We start from the raw sequence: 26,501 nt of genomic DNA, 5'->3' as shown, positions 1-26,501 counted from the left end.
AATCATAGTTACTTGTATAAGTTCAGTAAGAATCTGTTCTTGTAACAGGACACCATTGAAAATATTGGTTATTTTATCGAGGCTTTGACTAGAATGTCATATTTGAGAGACATGCATAGACTCAGATATGACCATACAGTTTTAAGGAACTAAGGTTGACTGTATGAAGAATGAAGCCAAAAGAGCCCCTTGGAAATGCTGACCTGATAATAACCTTGATTATAGAGTTCCCAACAGCCTTACCAGGTGAGTAAAGAATGTCACTTCTTGTTGGATGCAGGAACCTCAGGATATTTTGGGGACCTCCAGAAGAGGAATTTGCCCACATCTACAGGTATTGCAGACATGTCTGATGGCAAGCACTTGGCTTGGCTTCTGGCCTAGAGAGGCTACTAAAAGTTCAATCGAGGGGCACCTGGGTGGCTCAGTTGGTTAAACGTCTGACTTCAGCTCAGGTCACGATCTTGCAGTTTTTGAATTCAAGCCCTGCATCGGGCTCTGTGCTAACAGCTCAAAACTTGGAGCCAGCTTCAGATTCTGTGTCTCCTCCTCTCTCTTCCCCTCCCAAGCTCATGCTCTGTCTCTCAATAATAAATAAATGTTAAAAAGTTTAAAAAAAATTAAAAAATAAAAGTTCAATTCAGATTCCTTATAAAAGTTCCAGGAAAGCAGACTGATTGATTGATCTTTCTTTCTTTCTCTTTCTTTCCCTTCCTTCCTTTTCTTCCTTTCTTTCTTACCTTCCTTCTGTCCTTCCTTCCTTCCTTTTTAATTTAAATCCAAGTTAGTTAACATATAGTATAATAATGGTTTCAGGAGTTGAATTTAGTGATTCATCACTTACACATAACACCCAGTGCTCATCTCAGCAAGTGTCCTCCTTAATGCCCATGACCCATTTGGCCCATCTCCCCACCAAACTCCCCTCCAGCAACCCTCAGTTTGTTCTCTGTATTTAAGAGTCTCTTATAGTTCAGCAAAGCAGATTTTAAAAGAGCTACAAGATCAATCACTGTTTTTGCTAAGCTTATGTAAATAATTAGGCCAAATTTGTTAAAATTTGGTTTTTCAAATGAGTTAGTCTTCATTTGGCTATCTTTAATAAAAATGAGGGTGATTATAGAGCAAAAATCTGTTTTGACAACCCATCTTTGTAGATATTAGATTTTAAGCACTTGAGACTCAAGACATAGGGTTTGTAATTTGCTGCAACCATTAACTTATATTTTTCTTTTGTTTTCATAAAGGTGCCTCTCATTAATTACCTGATTGCTTGCTAAACAAAACAGAGTATATAATGGCTAACACCACTTACTACACAATTAAGGCCTTAAATGACTCAAAATGGCATCAGATATTTTAACTGCTACAAAAGGTGAAACATGTGCTGTCATAAAAACAGAATATTGTGTATATGTTCCAGAAATCACAAAAATGTAACAAGGTTGTTAAAAGATATAAATATTCAAACTGGCACTTTAAACAATTTTTCCTTTAGTGATTGGTTAAACTCCTGGGCTGGAGGAAGGTTTTGGTCGACTATCAAAGGCCTTTTTTATTGGGCTTCTTTTTCTCATAATAATTTTGTCTATTTTGTTGTCTTTTCTGGAGTTTCCCTGCCTGGTGCCAAGACTCCTTCACTGCCAACAGATGATCCTTTCTACTCAAGGGAGCTCATTTATGCTACCCTGAGTTCGGCTGCCTCTGCCTTTGTTAATTCCTATATATAAATTCCTCCAACTGATCAATGTTGGCCCATAGGTAGGGACATCTCTATGCCCCTGTTCAGCAGGAAGAAGTTACAAAAGATAAAACCTTCCACCCTCAACAACCTTAAAGATTTAAGGGTTAAAATTGTTCAGGGGAGAATGCTGTGGAGAACAAAGGCAAAAGGAAATGTAGATAAAATTAAATTTCCTTATAACTTTGACAGCCATTTGGCAGCCCATTGACAAATACTTGAGATAGGCAGAGTATGGCATTAGGCCATGAACTTCCAACCTCTTAATGTTAATGCCTTGCTAGAGGAAAAAACAACCTTACCTTGACAACAACTAGACCTCCAAGATCCTGTAAGTCTTCTTTAGCATATGAAAATCCTTTTGGAAACTTCCTTTGTCTCTACCCTTCCCAACTTAAAAGTATATAATCAATCAGTATAATCAATCACTCCTCACAATTCCAGTGCAGCTCTTTCTGCCCACCAGTCCTGCAACCATGATTTTTTTGTTTTGCTGTTTTTTTTTAACCCACCTTCCCCTCCCTGCCACCCCCATCAGCCCTCAGTTTATTCTCAGTTTTTAAGAGTCTCTTATGGTTTGCCTCCCTCCCTAACTTTTTTTTCCCCTCCCCTCCCCCATGGTCTTCTGTTAAGTTTCCCAGGACCCACAATCACCATGCTTTAATAAAACCACCTTTTTTTTTGCACCGAAAATATCTCAAGATTTCTTTCTTGACCATTTGCTCCTGAACCCCACATCAAATCACATCATTAAAGTGATAATCTCATGACACATTATAAGTCTGTATTCTGTTCCTATGTTTGGATCCATTTTATAAATTACTTTATGTTTTGATCTCTGTGTCTAAAAGATTATTAAAAGTCCTTCACATGTTCAGCTTTCACTAACTTAAAATCATTAGAAAGGCTTTCTCAGCATAAAGTATTGGTGATAGGGACTTTTCTACTAAATTCTACTGGAAGAAAAACAGGCTGACCATGTACGTAGTTTACAGTAAGAACAGCACCATACTGTTACATGAAAACTACTTATGTAGATCTGTTTATTTAACATTTAAAAATATATAATATGATAATACTCTAGCTTTCTTCTAATAATGAAGAGCAGGCAAATCCAAGAAAATCTGGCAATCTCTCAGACTCATTTGAAAGGATCCATAATATGACACTGTTACACAAAAATTATTTTGAACTAAAGGCATTTGAGTATCTGAAATTATTTCCTTACCTAAAAGTAGAGCATTCCAAAAGAACTCAATTGTCATAAATACCCTCCCAGGGAAGAACTCTAATCTCCTCAGAGGAAAAGTAAACAGCACACCAACAGAGACACAACCATAAAACTATCATATCTCTCATCTGTTTTCCTAAAGACACGTTTATCTGTCCAAAGTCATTTATCATATCATTAGTGATCTTTTTCCTGCCCTTCTAAAAAGTGACTTGTTTCCCTAAAAGTGCTCTTCTTCTCCTTCCATTTCCCTATTAAGATGGTATATAAGGCCCAAATTCTAATACATGTTTGAGTCACATTTCTTTGTGAACTCTGGTATACACATATGTGATTAAGTTTATTTCTTTGTAATTTTAATTTGCAGGCAACCAAGGATTAAATTAAGAGGATAGCGGAAAAGTTTCTCCTCCCCAAGACAGTAAATTAAGGCCATAGACTTAGTCTTATAATCTCTATATTTTCTTATGTTTTGTAGCCTATTAAAAACATTAAACATACAAAATACCTATTTGTTTTAAAGTGAGTTATTTTCTTTTGTAAATAAATTCCCAAGGAAAGGTTGATACTGTCTGAATGTGGCTCAATTCTTATGAACTACAGGCAGGAGGCGTTACACTGATAGAAGAATTTTCAGATATATAACGAAGTAACATTTCACTTACTGTATGCCCTTTCAAAATATTTCCAAAACTTCAACCAAGATATTGAACACCATTGCAGGCTTTTCTCTCCTTTTTCTCTAATTCTGTTAACTCCCATTGTTTGAAGGCAAAGAAGGAAGGTGAAAAGACAGGTAAGAAGGGTAAACAGTCTGTTGGGCTGTTTGCTAAATAAAGGTATGAAGCTTTGAGATGCTTCTAAACTAAAAGAGAACAAACTGGCTTAAGCTTTATTTTACAAATCAAGTTAAGTACCTTACAATGTTATTAAGTACTTTTATAATTATCATCTAAATTTGAGTGCATGTTTTCCATAAACAGTTGAAAATCTTTCATCAAAATACTCAAGAGAGAGCACCAAAATCTCAGCTTTTGAAATTTTTCAGTGAATTGAAATCACTAGGAGAAATGGATTAATTCTTAGAAACACAAACTACCAAGACTAAATCATGATTAAACAGAAATCTTAACTGATGAGGGAGCTTGGGGAAAGCTGAGGGCAAAATACAGGCTGGTACATCCCAGCCCTCCCCACCCCTGCCCAGTGGAATATGTGTGATACTCCTCAGACACTTCTACCTACCCAAGAAGAAAGGAAAGGGGTTTAAGTGCTTGCCATGGTAACGTGGGAAACTAAGGCAAATGAAAAATTAAATTCCCTTACTGCCTACAGCCCACTGACAAGTCCTTAAAACCTGCAGAGTGACCTCCTCTAGCACCTCAGCTGCCTCAAGGATGACACGTTGCTAAGGGCAAAAGGGAACCTTGTCTTAACATTATCCCAACCTCAAGGATCCTATAAGTCTACTTCCTTTATTTCAACTGCCCCAAGATATATTCTGGCAATCATACTCCAAGCTTATGGCCTCCCCAATATATATATCTGAAGGGTCTCATGACTGAGGTTCTATTAAATGGTAATAAGTGGTGCTTCCCTAGCAACAGCTAGCCCTTCAAGGTCCTGGAAACCTTGCTTCCAAAATACCTTGGAGACTATTCTATTCCTGACCCCCTCCCAACCTAAGGGTATATAATAAGCTACCTGTCACAACCCCACTGCAATTCTTCCTGCCCATGGGTCCTGTCCCCAGGCTTTAATGAAATCACCTTTTGGCCCCAAAGACATCTTCAAGAATTCTTTCTTGGCCATCGGCACTGGAGCACTCCACCATCACCCCAAAACTTCATTATTAACAGACCAAGTATAAGGAAGGACATTGAATCAGTAATCAAAATCATCCCAAAAAGCAAAAGTGCAGGACAAGATGGCTTCATTGACAAATTCTACCCAATGTTCAAAGAATAATTAGTATCAATCCTTTCAAATTCTTCCAAAAAGCAGAAGAGGAGGGAACACTTTCAAACTCATTTCTTAAGGCCAACGATATCACAATACCAAAACTAGACAAGAATGTCACAAGAAAAGAACAGGCCAAAATCTCTGATTAGTATATATGCAAAAGTCCTCAACCAAATATTAGCAAATCAAATTAAAAAATACATTAAAAAGGATCCGATACCATGATCAGGTGGGGACTGACTTCAGGGATGAAAGGTGGTTCAACATCTACAAATTAGTCAACGTGATACACCACATTAACAAAATAAGGATAAAAATAATATGATCATTTCAATAGATGCAGAAGATGCATCTGACAAAATTCGACCTTCATTTATGATAAAAACTCTCAACAAAGCAGATATAAAGGGAATGTACCTCAACATAATAAAGGCCATTTATAACAGCTAGTGTCAAACTCAACAGTGAAAAGGTAAAAGCTTTTCTTTTAGAATCAGAAACAAAAAATAAAAATATGCCCTCACTCACTACTTTCATTCAACAGACTGTTAGATATACTAGCCAGAGCAATTAAGCAAGGAAAAGAAATGAAAAGCATCCAAATTGGAAAGAAACAAGTAAAACTGTAACTACTTGCAGTCATAAAATTGTTACTACTTGCAGATGACATATTATAGAAAACCCCAAAGACTTCACCAAAAAGCTGTTAAAATTAAAACAAAATCAGTAAAGTTGCAGGATAAAAAAAATCAATACACAATATATTGCATTTCTGTTTAGTAATTGTAAGCTATCAGAATGAGGAATTAAGAGAGCAATCCTATTTATAATTGCATCACAAAGAAGAAAATACCTAGGAATAAATTAAATGAAAGAGATAAAAGACCTGTATACTGAAAACTATGACATTAATGAAAGAAACTGAAAACAAAAATAAATGGAGAGATATTCCATGCTCACGGATTAAAAGACTATATAGTTATACCATCCATACTAAGCAAAGCAATCTACAGATACAATGCAATCAATCCCTATCAAAATTAATGGCATTTTTCACAGAAATAGAATTAACAATCCTAACATTTGTATGGAACCACAAAAGACCTTGAAGAGCCAAATGAAACTGAGAAAGAAGAACAAAGCTGGAGGCATCATGGTCCCTCATCTCAAACTATACTAAAAAGCTTTAGTAATTAAAACAGTATAAAACAGTCACATAAATCAAAAGAACAAAACAGACAACCCAGAAATGAACTCATGCATATATGGTCAATTAATTTACAACAAAGGGGCCAGAAATATACAACGGGGAAAGGACAGTCTCTTTAACAAATGGTGTTGGGAAAATTGGACAGCAACATGCATAAGAAAGAAACTGGATCACACTATCTTACATATACAGAAAAATTAACTCAAAACGGATTAAAGACTTGAATATAAAGGCAGTAAGTTCCTTCACATCAGTCATGACAATGATTTTTTGTTTAGACTTGACACCAAAAGCACAGGCAACAAAAGAAAAAATAAATAAGTGGGACTAGATCAAACTGAAAGCTTCTGTACAGCAAATGTAACCATGAACAAAATGAAAAGGAAATGTATGAAATGAGAGAAAATATTTGCAAACCATATATCTATGTGATAAGGGGTTAATATCCAAAATATAAAGAAGTCCTATTACTTCAAAATAGCAAAAGAAAAAAAAAATCCAATTAATACATAGACAAGGGAACTGAATAGATACTTTTCCAAAGACAACATATAAATTGCCAATGGGTACATGACAATATGCTAAACATCACTAAACATCAGGGAAATGCAAATCACAACCACAGTGAGATATCATCTCACACCTGTTAGAACGGCTGCCATCAAAAAGAGGTAACAAGTGTTAGTGAAGATCTGGAGAAAAGGAAACCCATGTGCACTTTTAGTAGGAATATAAATTGGTGCAGCCACTAGAGAGAACAGTATGGAGTTTGCTCAAAATATTAAAAATAGAACTACCAGGGAGTCTGGGTGGCTCAGTCAGTTAAGTGTCCAACTTTGGCTAAGGTCATGATCTCATGGTTCATGGGTTTGAGCCCCATATCAGGCTCTCTGCTCTCAGCAAGAAGTCCACTTCAGATCCTCTGTCTCCCTCTCTCTCTGCCCCTCCTCTACTGGTTCATTTTTTCTCTCTCTCTCTCTCTCTAAATAATAAAGACAGACAGAGGGAGAGAGGGAAGGAGGGAGAGAGGGAGGGAGGGAGAGAGGGAGGGAGGAAGAAAGGAAGGAAGGAAGAAAGGAAGGAAAGAAGGAAGGAAGGAAGGTACTATAAATGTATTTTCTCTTCCTTATGATTTTATTTCCTTTTCCCTAGCTTACTTTATTGTAAGAATATGGTATATAATACATATAACATATCAAATATATGTTAATTGACTATGTTGTCAGAAAGGCTTCTGGTAAACAACAGACTATTAGTAAAGTTTTTGAGCAAAGTGGATTTTTTTTCAATATATGAAGTTTATTGTCAAATTGGTTTCCATACAACACCCAGTGCTCATCCCAAAAGGTGCCCTCCTCAATACCCATCACCCACCCTCCCCTCCCTCCCACCCCCCATCAACCCTCAGTTTGTTCTCAGTTTTTAAGAGTCTCTTATGCTTTGGCTCTCTCCCACTCTAACCTCTTTTTTTTTTTTCCCTTCCCCTCCCCCATGGGTTTCTGTTAAGCTTCTCAGGATCCACGTCAGAGTGAAACCATATGGTATCTGTCTTTCTCTGTATGGCTTATTTCACTTAGCATCACACTCTCCAGTTCCATCCATGTTGCTACAAAGGGCCATATTTCATTCTTTCTCATTGGCACATAGTACTCTATTGTGTATATAAACCACAATTTTTTTTATCCATTCATCAGTTGATGGACATTTAGGCTCTTTCCATAATTTGGCTATTGTTGAGAGTGCGAGCAAAGTGGATTTTTGACTGCACATGTGTTCAGCATCCCTAACCCTCATGTTGTTCAAAGGTCACCTATAATGTTGGGATGGCAAAACACATGTAGAGGAAATATGTGTAATAACTGTAAAAATAAGGGAGGAAATAGAGCTAAAATTGTTTTTTAAACAATTTTGTATCAAAAGATGATGTCAAAAGAATTTAACGGCAACACACAGAATGGAAGAAAATATTTTCAAATCATATATCTAATAAGGGATTAATATCCAGAATATACAGAGAATGTCTAAAACTCACCTACAAATAAACAACCCAATTCAAAAGTGGGCAAAGGACTTGAACAGATACTTCTCCAAAGAAGATACACAAATGATGAAGAAGCACATGAAAAGATGTTTAACATCACTAATCACTAATAGGGAAATGCAAATCAAATCAATGAGATACCACCTCACATCCATTTGGATGGTTACAATCAAAAAAGGAAAATAACAAGTGTAGAGGGAATGTGGAGAAACTGGAACCCATGTGTGCTATTTGGGCAAACTTTAAATGATACACCCACTGTGGAAAATAGTATGGCAGTTCCTCAAAACATTAAAAATAGAATTATCAAAGAATCATCCATTTTCACTGCTGGTTATATATACAAAAGAATTAAAACCAAGATCTTGAAGAGATATTTGTATACCAATGTTCATAGCACCATTATTCATAACAGTTAAAATGTGGAAATAACCCAAATGTCCACTGACAGATGAATCAATAAATGTGACATACGCATATAATGGAATATTACTTGACCTAAAAAGAAAGAAAATTTTGACATATGTTATGACATGAATGAACTCTGAAGACATTATGCTAAGTGAAATAAGCCAATCATAAAAGAACAAATATTGTATGATTCTACTTATAGGAAGTTTCTGGAGTAGCCAAATTCATAGAGATGGAAAGTAGACTACTGGTTGCCAACAGCAATTCCTAAGAATTGGAGGGAAGCACAGAATGGGAATTATTGTTTAATGAGTACAAAGTTTCATTTGGAAAAGATGAAAACATTATGGAGATAGATGATGTTAACTGACCACAATATGAATGTACTTAATACTACTGAACTACTCACTTAAAAATTATTAAGATGGAAAATTTTATTATGTATATTTTGCCACTTTTAAAAAAATTGAGGGATAAGGGAGGCCAACTACTTCAGAAAACATTTTGACACTTCTTTAAAATATTAAACATGAAGTTACCATATGACCTAACAATTCCATTCCTTGCTATATATCAAACAGAAAACATACTTCGAAACAAAAACTTCACATGAATGTTTATAACAATATTATTCATAAAAGCAAAAAGTGGGAAAACCCCAAAGCCTATGAACTGATAAATGGATAAACAAAATATGATATATCCATACAATGGAATATTACCTGGCAATAAAAATAATGAAGTACTGATACATGCTATAAGGTGGATGAACTTGAAAAATACTACACTTAGTGAAAAAATCCAGTCACAAAGAACATACTTATTCATTCATGCAAAATATCCAAAATAGGCAACTATATAGAGACAACAAGTAGATTAATAGTTGTCTAGGAAAGGGAGAATGGGGAGTGGTTTCTGAGGAGATGAAAATATTCTAAAAATTTGATAGTGATAATGCCTACACAATTCTGGAATATACTAAAAACCACCTGGGTTATTATTTAAATGGGTGAATTGTATGGTATGTGATTTACACCTTGAGTGAAATTTAAGCTCTTTAAAAATTAAAAAGATCCCTAAGAAATGGAAGTCATATATCTAATTAGGTTTCCTACCTACTTTGCCCCCCACCTCCCCAAGAAAGTTAAAGTATATTCACAAAGAATTAGAGGAAGTATAACAAACATGATTTCAGCAAGTCTGATCTCCTCAGTGACAGCCAGGTCAAATCTAAAACACTGTGTTCAGGGTTGCCTGGGTGGTTCAGGTCATGATTTCATGGTTTGTGGGTTCAAGGCCCATATTGGGCTCTGTGCTGATAGCTCAGAGCCTGGAGCCTGCTTTGGATGGGGCTCGGTGCTGGCAGCAGGAAGCCTGTTTGGGATTCTCTCCCTCCCTCTCTCTCTGCCCCTCCCCCACGCATGCTATCTCTGTTTCTCTCAAAATAAATAAACTTAAAAAAATTTTTTTAATTAAAAAATAAATAATAAATAATTAGACTTTCTCTAAACTTTAATTTCTCTCGAAGGGCAAAAAAATACTAGGGTCCTTATAATTTACTACGCTGTTTAAGAGTAGAAAAGGCAGCAAGGGCTGGCCTCCTTGAAATTGCTGCCCAAAGTCCAGTATTAGGGAAAATTTCCCAGCTGGGTAGAGGTAATTTGATTCTCTGTAATCTCTCAAAGAATAATCTCAAAAGATCTCTAAAAGAAACGACTCCGGGTGCCTGGGTGGCTCAATCGGTTAAGCGTCTGACTTCAGCTCAGGTCATGATCTTGCGGTCCGTGAGTTTGAGCCCCACAGAGCCCAGAGCCTGTTTCGGATTCTGTGTCTCCCTCTCTCTCTGACCCTCCCCCATTCAAGCTCTGTCTCTCTGTCTCAAAAATAAATAAACGTTAAAAAAAAAATGTTTAAAAAAAAAAAAAGAAGAAACAACTCACATCTCCTAGTTTTCCTTTTGTCATTTTCTTCCTAATTTGGGCTGAGTCACAAGCAGATATGGAAACCCATTAGGGTAACATACTTATGCCGACTTTTTATTAGCAAGCTTCTTGACCTCCCTATTTGATTGTCTTCCCATCCCACAGCCAGCAATCTCCCACTGAAAAACTCACAGAAGAGGTCATACAGTGGACTCAATTGCCATTATTCCATTGATGCTTTTCCTTTGTAGGTGTTAAATCTCACTCTCAGTCTCACTTTTAGTCTCTATAGTCTCGCTCCTCAGATTTGGCCAACCTAAGTCCAAACCAAGAGAAACAAAAGTTCTGTTCCTCCTCCTTCAAAGCAAAATTGAGGAGAAAAATAGATATACAGATGATAGAAAACTTAATTGTGAGAGAACAATTAAATGGTCAAAAATTATATACCTACAGACCATGCAGAAAAAATATTTTCAAATATTTTAATGTCAGTGCCAAGATGTAGTCATATATTTTCTAAATCTTAGAACACAAATTAAAGTCAAATGCCAAGTCAAGTCATTGTGCTACACACCTTAAAATTACAGACTATGTGTCAATTTTCTCTCAATAAAACAGAAAAAAAATCTTAACTGATAACAAAACCAAAACAGTAAAAACTAAAGCTGGAAGTTGAAAGAGCACAATATCTGGTTGTCAGGCGGCCTATCACTATGCAGTTCTATGAGCTGAGATAAATCACAAATCAGTTGAGTTTTGGTTTTTATATGTCTACGTTAACAGAATTAAACCTATTGAATATGACTCCATGTAGGAAAGAAAATTTCAAAAGTAGTGTGAACCTAAGGTGATCTCCACTGATTCCATCTCCTGGTATTCATACTTTTGTGTAATCCCCTCCCCCGCATGTGTGGAACTTGGGACTTCCTTCTAACCAAAAGAATATTGGAAAGGTGACACTATATCACTGTTAGGCAACCTTATTTGGCAAAGATGATGGGAGCTGTGGATGGAAAATAGTCAACACCCAGAAAAAAGCAGAGCATTCAGCCATATAAAACAAGGATGTGAATTCTGCCAACAACCTGAATTAGTTTGGAGCAATTCTTCCCTAGTCAAGCCTCCAAATGAAAATGCAACCCAATCAATTCCTAGGTTACAATCTTTGGAAACCCTGAGGAGAGGATCCAGCTAAACTCTGTTCAAAATCCTGACTCATGGTGCTGTGAGATAATAAATGTGTGGGGTTTTTTTTAAGCCAGCAAGTTTGTGGTAATTTATCACACAGCAATATAAAAGTAATATAAGTAGACAGTGCAATCATCCATTTGTTCACTCTGACCATTAATGTCAGATGTGTCGATGTATTCTGGATAAATTAAATACATGGATATCAAAACTTTGTTTTAATCATTAGTTTTAACCTTCTAGACTCTCATTCACTTAACCCAAACTGCATTTCTAAACAGGATAACATACAGAGTTTCTATTCTTTCTCATAATCAGTCTTTCCCCTTTCTCTCTCTCTGCCCTCTTTTTCTTTCTTTCTTCTCTTTCTCAGTCCCCTAGTCTCTTCCTGCCTCTCCATCTCCCTACCTTCCTTCTTTCCTTCACTTTTTCTTTTTAAACAAATGCTTCATTTCAAGGATCACCTCTCCTTGAAATACTTCATCACTGTTCCATTAAACTTTTATATGCCTCTACAATGACACTCCTGAGTTAAGATATTATAATGGAATGGTAAATGAGAATCTTTGACTCTTTTCCTTTTTGATTTATAGTGGTGAAATTCTTCTATTTAAGAAAGAAGAAAGTATGAAAAAACAGAAACAACCTGTCACTATTCCACCTGCTGTCTAGCCAGTTGTAACTAAAGTAATAAATTCACCTGAGTCATTTCACATTTGTGCATATGATATAAATAGTTAATAATATCAGCAAATATGGAACTATTATCAATTAATTGAACCATATCCTTTAAAATTATTGCAGATACACTACCAGTATCTAATTGAGATACTTTGTGCAGGTAAACAAAATGTTCTATTTTAAAGAATTAACAATTTTTGACAATGTATACATTCTTCTTTAAATTAACAACTGAAAATGAATACAGTAGATCTCTCTTAGTTTACCTACTCCCTTTTTCTGAGAGAAATTTAATTTGAGTATCCCATCATTCTGGCCACAAGTATCTGTCCTATGACTGATCAACCAAGACAGACTGCAACAGTGACTGGCTGATGTCAAATGACCAAATTAACCAGAGTAACGAGTTCAGAACTCTTCCATGAGATTTTACATTTCAGAGCTGGAAGTAAGGAGACAGCATGGAGCTAGAAGCAAGGAAATTAGAGTAGCAGCCATCTTCCTGGTTTCATGGAGAAAGTCTGCCTGTCACAAGTGAGACTAATGCCAAGAAAGACCAGAATAAATGATGGCAGAGGATAAGAAACAAACTCATTTGCACAAACTCCCTCAATCTATTCTTTGGGGTTTCCACACCTGATCTGGTTTCTAGGCTTTCAAGATTCCATGAGAAGTACACTTTAAGCCAATAAAATGCCATTTTCCATTTTAAGCTAGTTTGATTCAGGTTTCTGTACTATAAAAATAAAAGAGCCCACTTATTAAAATGATGCATTATTTCATTTAAAAACTCTAATACTGTATTGGTCACCATACGCCTTAGGTGGCCAACTCAACTCAAATATCGTCCATCCTCAATCATATGGTCCTTGACTACAAAAACAATGTCTGTTAAACCTAGTTCTGAAGAACTTAATACAAGCATCTACTAGTGCTTTTCTATTAAATTCTAAAACAAATAAATCCACACAAAATATACATTCTCAGGAATGTATGGAAGGACAGAAATGAGAGAAAGTCTTCTAAAAGGAAAGTAAAATCCAAAGTCTTTGGATGTGCAGTTCTGACATAGAACATAGTACTATAATACTATAGTACCAACCTAAATTAACCTGTATTGTTCCAATATATACAGTATAAACCAATAAATAGATAACCCAAAAAAGAACCTGATTAAAAATGATAAAAACTTACATTTAGAGGTAATATTACAAAGACAACTTTGGTAGCTGTCTTAGATTTAGCAGAACTGTTGGAAGCAGAACAAAATGAATGATCAATAATGTTTAAACAGCTGCCATTAAAAAATCCATCTTCGTGTCAAATCAATTTATCATCAGAGAAACAAAGGATAACATTATAAAGATTCTTGTATTTTGTTTAATAAAATTAAAGGTCTCAAAGACACTCTAAAACTTAAATTTAGCAAATAGACCATAAAAAACATTAACTAAATTCATTTATCTGAACATGCGGTATGAGAATGTACAGCTCTATGGAAAATAACCACTTCAAAAACTACTGTTTATCCTCTGCTGACTGGCATTTTTAAGAAATTCAGTTCACCATAGCAACCTGTCTTAACACCAGCAGATAAGTACAGGCTATATTTAGATATGATTGCTTTCCAGACGGCAATCCTGCTTTTCCTTCACATTTAATGCCATGATCCAAAGGACCAAAATATCACTCAGTCAGATTGTAGTGTGAAGTCAAACATACTCAGGGGGATAAAGTTATGTTTCAGAACCATGAAAAGACGTTTTCACCTGGTGGTAAGATTTGTAAAGAAGTACATTAAAATAAATAAAATTTACATGTCTAAGGAATTTATAATCAGATACAACTATTTTATTCAATTTTATCTATGAAATGCCATCATTAACCACTAATAATCTATAATATCAAAATACATTTTTACTAGCACATTGTTATTATTTTTTAATTAGTATACTGCATTTCCAATCTGGTATCATTTAACTAAAAAAAAAATTTTTTTTTTACATAAAAGTAATCCTTACAGATGAGGTGTAACAGGAATTGCAGTAATACAAGGCAAGTGATACAATACAAAATAAAGGAAATGAATTCATTAAAATGCTATTGTTAAGAAATTACATATTTACACTTTATAATCTTCATTATGATAATGAAAGGAAGTAAAACAGTTTTATACAGTTTACTGCACAATATACCAGAGTATCACAACAAACATTTTTCTTTAATGTCTAGATGAGTTACACTGAAATCATTAAAAAGACAAAATGTAAAGGAATGAAGTTCAATTAAAAATACCAAGAACAGGGGCACCTGGGTGGCTCAGTCGGTTGAGCATCCGACTTCAGCGCAGGTCATGATCTCACAGTTTGTAGGTTCGAGCCTCGCATCAGGCTCTGTGCTGACAGCTTGCTCAGAGCCTGCAGCCTGCTTCAGATTCTGTGTCTCCTTCTCTCTCTCTGCCCCTCTCCCACTCATGCTCTCTCTCTGTCTCTCAAAAATAAATAAATGTTAAAAAAAAAATTAAAAAAATACCAAGAACATATCACCTCACACCCATTAGGATGGTACTATCAACAACAACAACAAAACAGAACAAACAGAAAATAATGGGTGTTGGTGAGGAAGTAGAGAAATTGGAACCCTTGTACACTGTTGGTGAGAATATAAAATGGTGCAGTCGCTATGGAAAAAAACAGTATGGCAGTTCTTCAAAAATTAAACACAGAATTACCATATGATACAGCAACTCTGCTCCTGGGTATACAACCAAAGAATTGAAAGCAGAATCTTAAAGAGATAATTTGCACATCTATGTTCATAGCAGTATTATCCACAATAAACAAAAAATAGAAGCAACCCTGTGTTCACTGATGGATGAACATGAACAAAATGTGGTGTACATATATCCAATGGAATATTATTCTTCCTTAAAAAGGAAGGAAACTCTGACACATGCTACAACATGGTAGAATTCCCTTGGGATTATTATGTCAAGTGAAATAAGCCAGTCACAAAAAGACAAATATTGCATGATTCCACTTATATGAGATTTCTACAATAGTCAAAATCATAGGAACAGAAAGTACAACATGAGTTGCCAGAGGCTGGGGGTTGGGGGGATGGGGAGTTATTGTTTAATGGTAGTATAGAGTTGCAGTTCTGAAGGATGAAAAACTTCTAGGATTGGTTGTATAACAGTGTGTATATATTTAACATTACTGAACTTTACATTTAAAATTGGTTGGGATGGTAAATATTATGCTTATTTCGTGACAATTAAAAGAAATAACCTAGAACATTGATAAGAAAAGGTATTTATTCATTCATAATATAATTTACCCAGAATTCAGAATTAAGGTCTATTCTATTGAATCATCCTTTTTTATTAATCATAAGAGATTATAAATTGGTAATATCTTTTTTTCAAAATCTTGGTATTACTGAAACAATTGAAAATATACTCTGAGTACCACAAAGAAAAAAAAAAAAAACCCCAAAGACTGACATATTTGTCATGTTGTGCAAAATTCTCAAAGAATATAAACTTTCCCTATTTGTAAGGAAAATTATTACTATCCTACATTATGAATCATATTTATAGTGTCACGAGATGGCCAATTCTGCTATGAATTAAACAACTGTTCCTATAATTACCTTACATAACACACATAGGATGGTCCTAAATTTTTAAAAGCTTCTTCAAATTAAATAAAACAACACATACCCACCATACCCACAAACATAATCACCATCAACACAATGAATTTACAAACAGATGTCCAATTCTGTTAGCCCTTTTCATTCTTAAGTTATTTTTCCTCTTTTGATTCTTAAACAGCTTTAATAATTTCTATAAATGAATCTGAGTTCAAATAATTATTTGTGTTAAATAGATTATAATTAAGTAATAGGAAATCTAAGGTATAAATATGGTAATATGTTTTATCTTTCATCTTCAGCACATAGTCAATAGAGATTTAAAAGTATTTTTGAGTTACCTCTATAAAGAATACAACTAAACATAACTTAAAGAACATTATATGCAGTGTTTCATTTGCATGTAATGTCATATCTCTAGCATAGATTACAAGTAGCATAAATGATTTTTTATAATGTAAATAGCATGCATCCCTCCACTTGAAACAAAAATTAATTATATCATGCTAAGAATAACTTCTTATATATATTAAAAGTATATCACATTGGATATGTTTCTAATATGTTGAAACGTCAACTTAAATTTGACAATGCTTTTCAATGTGCCATTGAGAGACCCCAACTAAAACAAGAGGTCTTATAACACAACTCAATACATTATACACACAGAGTTAAGAAATCCATCTTAAAACACCTATAATCCTAAATATAAGATGAGCTATTAAAACAGTTAAATTGTTTATTTCAAAATTTGACATGCAGGAAAGTTACTACTTCAAACAAATACTTAAACACATTCATTAGAAAAGAATGTCAAGTTCTTCTACTTGGTCTTATATTTAACCCCTGCAAGACTGTGATAGAAACAAATATTCTCAGAATAACTATCAAAAAGAGAATTTCTCAAGTATCCATCCCCTTTACTTCAATTTTGCCAAAAGTTACATTCTGTTCTCATTATTAAAGCAGATCAGAAGTTAGTAATAAGTCCAGAAAGTTTTTCTTAGGGATTCACAACCTTCTCAACTTTTTCTCCCAGAGCATCCCACCATCATGTTCTTGTATCATAGCTCACTCAGTTCATTCAAGTCCAATAATTAGTTTTACTATACAATGGAAGCAAAATCTTGGGGAGTGTATTATACACAGCCTAGATAAATTACAGAGGACCTATCACATTATTCCACTGCCCTGACACAGATTTGAAAGTATGATTTAGCATACTTTCATACTTTGAAAGTACTTCATACTTTGTCACTTCCTTTTCTGCCTTTTCATTCTCCTCTGAAGCAGTAAACCCTTAAAACTTCACTCATCCATTTATAGACATAGACACACACACACACACACACACACACACACACACACACACTTGATTTGATTTGATATTTGTGCTTTGTCCACAGAAATTCCATACTTGCTCATTTATCCAATTACGACAAACTACATACTGCTCCATGTGTCAATATTAACCAGATACCATGGGTTCTCTTCAGCTTAATTTTTCCTTCTTTCTTTCTTCTGTTTTCCTTATAACAGCCTTAGTGATTGGAAGACTTAATTATTCTTTGCACATCACCTACTTTCAGCATCAGCAGCTCAAGTAGGTAAGTCATAAGTCTACCAAATAGGTAAATACATAAAGCACTCATTAAATACACATATCATACTGTAATATTTTTTATTTGGAGCATTTATTAAAATCACATATGTATGCAATTTTAACAAACCTTATACTAGTGTGGAGGTCTCATCAAACTATTTTAATAAGGAGGAGGTTTTGTAAAAACATTTTCAACATATTTTCAACTCAATGATGCAACATAAACAATTCAACTTCTATAGAACTATGTAGTGTACATGAATCAATGAACAAATAGTAAAGACTTCTGTCAGGAGTTTAGGACAGAAGAGAAGTAAATGGCTTTAACAAAAAGAAAAATCCTTACCCATGAGGTATCTATTAAGTGAATACTGCTATAGAATGGTAACTCAGAATAAAATATTTCCCATAGTAACAACTGAAAAAAATACATCATTTTTCTACACAGGACACTTCCTTCCTTAAAGAGCTTTGCTAAGGAACATATATGTCTCTAAAATATGAATTGACTCATTAATAGTACATTTTGACAATTCTTCATAAAAAAAGTTCTTTCCAAATCCAAGTGGCAAAGGCAAGAACAAATTCTCACTAAATTCTTACATTCAAGACTAATGCCAAGTTAAAAGAATGATGCTAAATTAAGATATATGCTATTTAAAACCAGAGACTTAGAATAATTTTGTTCAGCCCATACAGCAGTAATCTGAGATAAATTCTTCTAAGAATACTAAGATTGAACGTAAAATTTAGTGCATGATGAATATCATTCTGTACTCTGGGAAGAAGTATCAAATTCTCTCAGAACACTATAACTCATTGTTATAATCAATTATTCAAGTATAATTCTCCATGGCTTTTATATTATTGAAGTCTACAGGAACACATCTTTTCCACAAAGACTACATTACACAAATACTACTACTGTGACCAAAAATATGCCTTACAAATAGTACAATAATGGAACAATTTAAGTTATTCATTCAAATGGATGAAATCTTTCAGAAAAATTATAAAGTTTCCTCCCATATCCATATGGAAAACAGAACTCTTCATGCAAATAAACGTTATCAACATTAATTTACTCAGAATATTTACAGCCACATAAAATAGTTATATTCTTGATTAAATATTTATAGACTGAAAGGACAAATGTCAGTCTTCACTGGAATAAAAATCATGGAGAAAGAATACGGATTCCTTTTGAGTAAGGAAAAGAGAAACAGAATAATAGGAAACAACTGAGAGACTTGAGTCTGGAAACTCATTTGTAAATTCATTACATTATAAACTTCAAGATTCAGTCATTTTCAAGATTCTGTGTCTTATGACTGTATTTTTTTAAATAACTGGAAAATCATTAAAGAATCAATATCCTTCAGATTCAACACATGCTTGTGTTTCATTCATCACAAAATACTCAATGAATTACTAGTAAAACTTGTGGGAATATAGATTATATGTGATGTGAATGACTGATTTCCTGTTACAATATATTTTACTGAATGCATTACACATCATTAAAAAAAGCACCTGCCAGCATTCCATTTTCTTTTCTCTATTGCCAAAGGCTTAACTAGTCTTTATTTTTTTTAAATAAAAGGTGATCTTATCCAGAGGTAAGATCATCTAGGTATGTTCATACAGAAGATAATATGCATATTTTATAGTAAATATAAAATTACAAAAATTCATAAAAAATAGACACTAGTAAGAACATTAAAAATTGAAACCTATAAAACTCTTCAAAAATTATTTCCTTATAAAGATTTCTAATATAAAATATTATAAATATATTCTAAATATTCAAATATATTATTTATAAATAATTATTTTATATTTTTAATTGTTCTTACAAGTATTATAAATGATTATGAACTTAAAATTAATGTGACCAAATTCAATTGCACCTTCTCCAGCAAATAAATTACGCATCATTTCCCTGCTCAGTAGCTACTGCCACACTGGCAAGATATGATCAACCGTTAGTAAGACTCCTTGAAAGTCCACTGTTAATCATAATGCTATGTCTTCTTCTACTACCTATTTCTAAAAAGAAACTATTCTATATCTTCACTTCTACTGAAACTATTGGATGTACTCCACTATATGTAACTCAAATTGTTAGAAAAGAAAAAGTTGGTGTGCCTGGGTAGCTCAGTTGGTTAAGCATCTGACTCTTGATTTCAGCTCAGGTCATAATCTCACAACTTGTGAGACTGAGCCCTGCAATGATCTGTCAGTGCAGAGACTGCTTGGGATTCTCTCTCTCCCTCTCTCTGCCCCTCTCTTACTCTCAAAATAAATAAATAAACTTTAAAAAAAAAAAGAAAAGAAAAACTACTCAACCTCAAATCAGTTCTTAGTTGCAGTTCTTTTGAAAAAAGTCACACCAACCATGAAGTTTTCAATTATGCTTAGTAATGAAAACCAAATACTCACAAAGAAGGATCTTGTACGAGATCTTTGAGATTTATCCCACTGCGATCTTCTGCAAGATTCCTGAAGCAACTATCACTCACTAAACAAGAAAGGGAGAGAGAAAAAGAAAATTAATTTTTGTTTACATTTTATTTCAATTACTACTGACAAAATGGAATTTTAAATTAAAACTGGCTCTCTGGATGGCTTTTTTCCAAACAGTAATGTTGATCAATTTCTGGACCTAGTAGATTTTGCAACAAATATTAATATTCAATAACAAACCAATAATCTAAGCATACAAACTTTATATAAATATAACACATACAGCTAGGGCCAGTCTGGAAAACAGTATGGAGATTCCTCAAAAAATTAAACATAGAATTACCTTATGACCCAGCAATTACCCTACTAGGCATTTATCCAAAGAATACAAAAGTGCTGATTCAAGGGGCACATGCACCTCAACGTTTATAGAAGCACTATCAACAATAGCCAAATTATGGAAAGAACCCAAATGTCCATCAACTAACAAATGGATAAAGATGTTTTATATATATGTGGGTGTATACACACACACACACAAACACACACACACAAATGAAATATTACTCAGCAATCAAAGAAAATGAAATCTTGCCATTTGCAACAACATGGATGGAACTGGAGTATATATTGAGTGGAATAAGTCAGAGAAAGATAAATATCATATGATTTCACTCATATGTGGAATTTAAGAAACAAAACAGATGAACACAGAAGGGAAGGAAAAGTAAGATAAAAACGGAGAGGCAAATCATAAACTCTTAAATACAGAGAACAAACTGAGGGTTGCTGGTGGGGTGTTAGGTGGGGGGATGGGCTAAATGGATGATGGGCAATAAAGAGGGCACTTGTTGAGATGAGCACTGGGTGTTCTATATAAGTGATGAATCACTAAATTCTACTCCAGAAATCATTATTACACTGTATTTTAACTAACTGGGGTTTAAAAAAAATTTAAAAATTAAAATAATAAAAAAATACAACACAGAAAAGACTAAACACATAGGTCTAAATTTTGTTCTTACTTTTATAAGACTAAATTACCAGCATATAGTGGCAAATCACTGATTCCACAATAACTAGGGGGAAAAAAGGTAAGTTGTTCCTCCAAGTTATATTTTTAAAGATATTAGACAACAATGTGAACTAATAAGGATAAATGAGGAGAAAAGTGGTATCACTTCTTAGGTGAGTCAAGCTTCCTAATTATTTTCATTTCTAGGAAGATTTGCCGCTTATAACCTAAGAGTCAGAAAGAGGAACACTACTAGGGAAAAGAGAAACCAGCATAGTTGTTGATGGTTCACAGGCTGGCATGACAGACTGAAATCCATTGGAACTCTAAAACATAGACAGTTTTCTGCTGGAGATTTGCTGAGAGCCAGGACTGCACAAGATGACTTGGAATGAGGAGGAAAAAATGGGTCAGAGGGCAAATAATGTTTTCTATAGTACTGTGGTGATTAGGAGTCAAAGTCATATTACAGTAGGTGGAGCCTACCACTTCAGATCTCCCCTAAGAATAATTTACTCTCAACCACAAGCAAGGTAGAAGATGGGATGTGGGGAGGGGGTGAAAAGGGGACAGAACTCAAAAGATAAAGTAAAATTTCTCATAATTTCACAGTACTTAAGTACAAAGTCACATCGGAAATATGGCACACAACAGGTTTTGCCCTTAAAGACATTTAAAACCCGAGGTAGACTAAGTATATATCTAAAGTTTTCACTCTATCCATCTCAATTTGAAGTTGAGTTAAAGTGATTGGCACTTAACACTAAATAATATTTACATTAATTTCTATGATCTTATAATAAATAGTATTTGGTATATTACAGAAATTACAAAATGTGACCAATAACAAAAGAAAAAATTATATGTCTGTGTGTGTGTGTCTACAGTGACACACAGATGATACAGAATCAGAAGATAAGGACTTTACAAAAACTTAAACTTTCAAAAAAACCTATTTAACAGAAGTTGAAGATACGGAAAAATATTCACACTTGATGAAAGAAGTAAAATTTCAGCAAAGAATTAAAATCTATGAAAAAGAATTAAATAGTAATTTTAGAATTGAAAAACACAATATCTGAAATTAAGAAATCAGTGGTTGAGCTGACTCAACACAGAAAACACGGGATTTGTGAACATGAAGAGATCAGTAGAAAATATCCAAACAGAAGCAATGGGGGGAGGGGGAAGGTGAAAAGATCAGAGGAAAAGAAACATGTGGAAATCAAACAGCCCAATGTAATTGTAGTTGAGTATATGACTCCAGCTTTGGTTGAGAGAATAGGGCAAAGCAATATTTTCAGAAAACAGCTGAGAATATTCCAAAACTGATACAACACACTAATTCACTGACTCAGGAGGAACATCAAGCCCCACGTTGGAAAAAGTAAAATAACACAACACCCAGCAGTCAAACTACTGAAAATAAAAGATGGTAAGAAAATCTTAAAAACAGCCAAGAGGAGAGAAAGGACCCATCACTTTCAAAGGAAAAAACAATAAACCTTATAGCTGATTATTCAACATAAACTATGGAATCCAGAAGACAATGGAAAGATATTAATATCCTGAGGGAAAACTGGAAATCTAAAAGTATATACCTTGATAAAATATCCATCCCCAAATTAAAGGCAAAATAAAACTTTACTTATATTTTTGTATTTGTAGCATAAATATTAAGTATTATTTTCTATTTCAATTTAACAATTTTATTATATATAACTTAGTCATTTCTAACCTACAGAAGGATCAAAGATAATATGACATTCGCTTGATTCCTTTCAAAGATTCAGTACCTAATATTTTATTTGGATTTTATATTCCCTTTTTTATAAGTCCCTGAAAATTATACATATGTATCTCTCTCTGAATTTAATGATAATACCTATAAACATTGATGCTTTAAAAATATTTCAAGTTGAAAAAAGTTTGGATTTTTTTATTAAATCCAAAAAGATATTCCCCACTTTTTTTTCTGCCACGAGTGAAATGATTTTCATTAATATATAATTTTCATTCCATATTTAACAGACACTGATCTCAACCTGTTGATTTACAAATTTCCTTTTTGTAATTTTAATACAAATGCTCTTTATTACACCATTGCCTGAATAGAGCCAAAGGAAAAAAATAAAATGTTGACACAGTGTAAAGAAAGTGGTTTCCTGCTGAGCTGAACTAAAATTGAAGCCATAATATATCATAAAATTTGTTCTCATAAAGTTTCTTGCCTAATTTGGCAAATATGAGAGCTTATTTATAAACTTCAAGAGCCTGAAAGTTTTGGAGGCTTAATTAAAATGGAATAAACCTTTGCTCCTTTAAAGGCTTGCTAGTCAGCTACCTGTGAAATGAGTTTTTGCTAAAGGGACTTTTCTAAAATTCATGTCCCATCCAAATTTTAAGTTAAAAACAGAGGAAGAAACCTAAAATAGTCTGTTAACAAAAATTCTAAAACTTTAGGTGCCGAACAACGTATATCATATTTAAAGTTTTATTTTTTACCAACACAACAAATTTTGTTTTTTTAATTGTAAATAAGAATATAGTACTTTTTAAGAAGAAAATGAACATGATTTTTTTGTATGTAAACACATTAAAATCAATCATTTTGGATCACCATAATTTACTCTTTCTTTTCCCACAGTATATGATTATAGGAACTACTACACTCTTCATTCCACAGACTAATAAAATGTTTTCAACATGTCATCACAAATATCAGATAAAATGGAAGAAATTATAACAGAAACGTGGTCAAACTTTATGGTACTAACATGAAAATTATAAACTTGAACTTCAATCTGTTTTAAATTGATACAATAATTAACTTGGAAGGACACAAAGAAAAATTAGAAATACTCGTAAAATTGGAGCGCCTGGGAAATCAACTCTTGATTTTGGCTCAGGTCATGATCTTGCAGTTCTAGCTCCGCATTGGGCTCTGTGCTGTCAGTGCAGATTCTGCTTGGGATTCTCTGTGTTCCTCTCTCTCTCTGCCCTCCTCTGCTCACTCTCTCTCTCTCTCTCTCTCTCTCAAAATAAACATTTTTTTTTAAAGAAAGAAATATTTGTAAAATGGACTCTAGCAGAGTTCTTGTCCAATCATATGCACTTTTCCCTGAAAATGTTAAACTTTTGGATCTATAATCAAGAAAATAATTGGTACTTGTTATATGTTAAGAATTTCATATTTATTATTTCACTTAATCTTCTTTATCATCCAGTGATAAGCCTATCTGTGTTACTATTTTACAGATGAAGATAGTGAAGCATGGGGAGATTAAACATCCTATCAATCATATAGCTAATAAATAGAAGTACTGGGAAAATCTAGATGCTGTAACTCTAGACCTTCTACTCTTAACCACTATACCATATAGAGACCATAGTTCTTGCCAATCACTCACATATTCTGGATTCTCCTACATTTCCATAACTTCAAAACACATAAAAGTTATACAACTAAAATTCATTATAAGACACTAAATTTCAACCCAAAGCATTAAAGAATTACGGCTTTTAAAGTAGAATAAAACATTACGGATCATCTAGTTAAGTGGTTAGTTAACCACGCGTCATATCTCATGGGTTTTATGGAGGTATCTCAGATCAAGGACATCCATTTCCACTTTAAGCTAAAGAGCTGTATTTATATTTTAAAAAAATGCTGAAGAAATTTTTATAGAGGCTGAAACACATACATACACACACCTCAGAAGAGTATTAGTTCTACTCATCAGTATTTTATAGGTGAGAATCACAGTTTGCCTACGGTCAGCAAGAGTCAGCATTGAAACTCAGTATATACTTAGAAATATTTATGAAATGGATCCTAACGAGGTTCTCGGCTAATTATAAATGCGTTATTTTTGTATATAGTCATTTTTTTATGATTTACAATCAAAGTAATAGTTGACATTATGTGCTGAACACTTCATGTTCATTTTCCTACTTACAAGTATTATGTATAATCAATATGATCTTTGATAAAATCTTTATAATGTATTTTCTGAGTCCTACTATTATGGATTATTCCATCTGATTACTAGAAGCTATAGTGTGAAAGATCTAGTCATTTCTTTCTTTCAGGATGACATTTATATTCTATCTTGTTCTCGTCAGGAAGAATTTTCCTAAAACAAAAGTATTTCTATCACCAAAAATTCTTGTTTAAAATACAGCTTGGTAAGAATTCAGTATTTATTTAACCTATTGTATTGTCCATGTTTAAGAATGTGAAAATAAGGTACCACTTGAAAATTGCTAAGTTGACAGTAAAAACAGATCCAATTTAAAACTCATTCATTCCATAGTTTCAAAATACCCAAGTGAAATAAAATCCCAAAGAAATGGCTCTGTGAAAACAACTGAAAATTAAAATAAAATGTAAGTTTATACTATCTAGAGATTCTAATTAATTTATTCAAAGTTAGACTGAACAAATTCAACAATAGTTTACAATCACAGAATAAGATAAAGATATTGATATAAGTGCTTCAAAAAATAAATACTTGAGTATCAAAAACTTAAGATGTGGTTCTTGGAAACACCACATACCTTTCTAAAAATTGTCCCCTTCTATGATCATAGTGTGAAAGTTAATGTTTAGTGGAAAACGTCAATATGTTATGATTTTAAAATACCACCAAAAATTCAGCATGTTGTTTATTCGAAACATATGTAATTAACAGCTGACATAAGAAAAATGAGACTGATTGCATAAATCTTAGTCACATTTTTCTTTTTTTTTAACATTTATTTATTTTTGAGAGAGAGAGAGAGAGACAGACAGAGCGTGAGTGGGAGAGGGGCAGAGCGAGAGGGAGACACAGAATTTGAAGCAGGCTCCAGGCTCCGAGCTGTCAGCACAGAGCCTTACATGGGTCTCAAACCCACGAACCGTGAGATCATGACCTGACCTGAAGCTGAACTCCAACACTTAACCAATTGAGCCACCCAGATGCCCCATATTTTTCAAGATGAATCTATTTTGTTTTAGTTATTAAGGTGAAATTCATATAATACAAAATTAACTATTTATTTTTCAAAATTAACCATTTTAAAGTGTAACATTCAGTGACATTTAGTACATTCACAATGTTTTGCAACCACTACCTCTATTTCCAAAATCATTTTCATCATCCTAAGAGAAAACCTGCTACCCATTAAGCAGCAAGTCCCTATTCCTCCCTTCCCCTAATCCCTGGCAACCACCAATCTACTTTCTATCTCTGTGGATTTAATTATTCTGGATATTTCATACAAATGGAAGCATATGCGATTTTTTTTGTGTCTAGATTATTTCATGTAGCATAATATTTTCAAGCTTCACCTATGCTGTAGCATGTTGCATTACTTCATTCCTCTGAA

General features: G+C 33.7%; 1 protein-coding gene across 15 annotated transcripts in view; it reads right to left on the bottom strand.

Moving 5' to 3' along the window:
* The window catches only part of GPHN (gephyrin), a 609,447-nt gene that overhangs the window by 438,782 nt on the left and 144,164 nt on the right, over window positions 1–26,501 (bottom strand). For all 15 annotated transcript variants that reach the window (XM_019451514.2, XM_019451516.2, XM_019451519.2 and 12 more), the window contains exon 2: window positions 20,090–20,168. In XM_019451514.2, coding sequence (XP_019307059.1) covers window positions 20,090–20,168 — 79 coding nt within the window. The remainder of the gene's footprint in view (window positions 1–20,089; window positions 20,169–26,501) is intronic.

Source organism: Panthera pardus, unplaced genomic scaffold, assembly GCF_024362965.1.
Source record: "Panthera pardus isolate Hobbes unplaced genomic scaffold, ASM2436296v1 HiC_scaffold_24, whole genome shotgun sequence".
Classification (NCBI taxonomy): domain Eukaryota; kingdom Metazoa; phylum Chordata; class Mammalia; order Carnivora; family Felidae; genus Panthera; species Panthera pardus.
The sequence above is the reverse complement of the archived record's forward strand: the minus strand, read 5'-3'. Positions and strand labels throughout refer to the sequence as shown.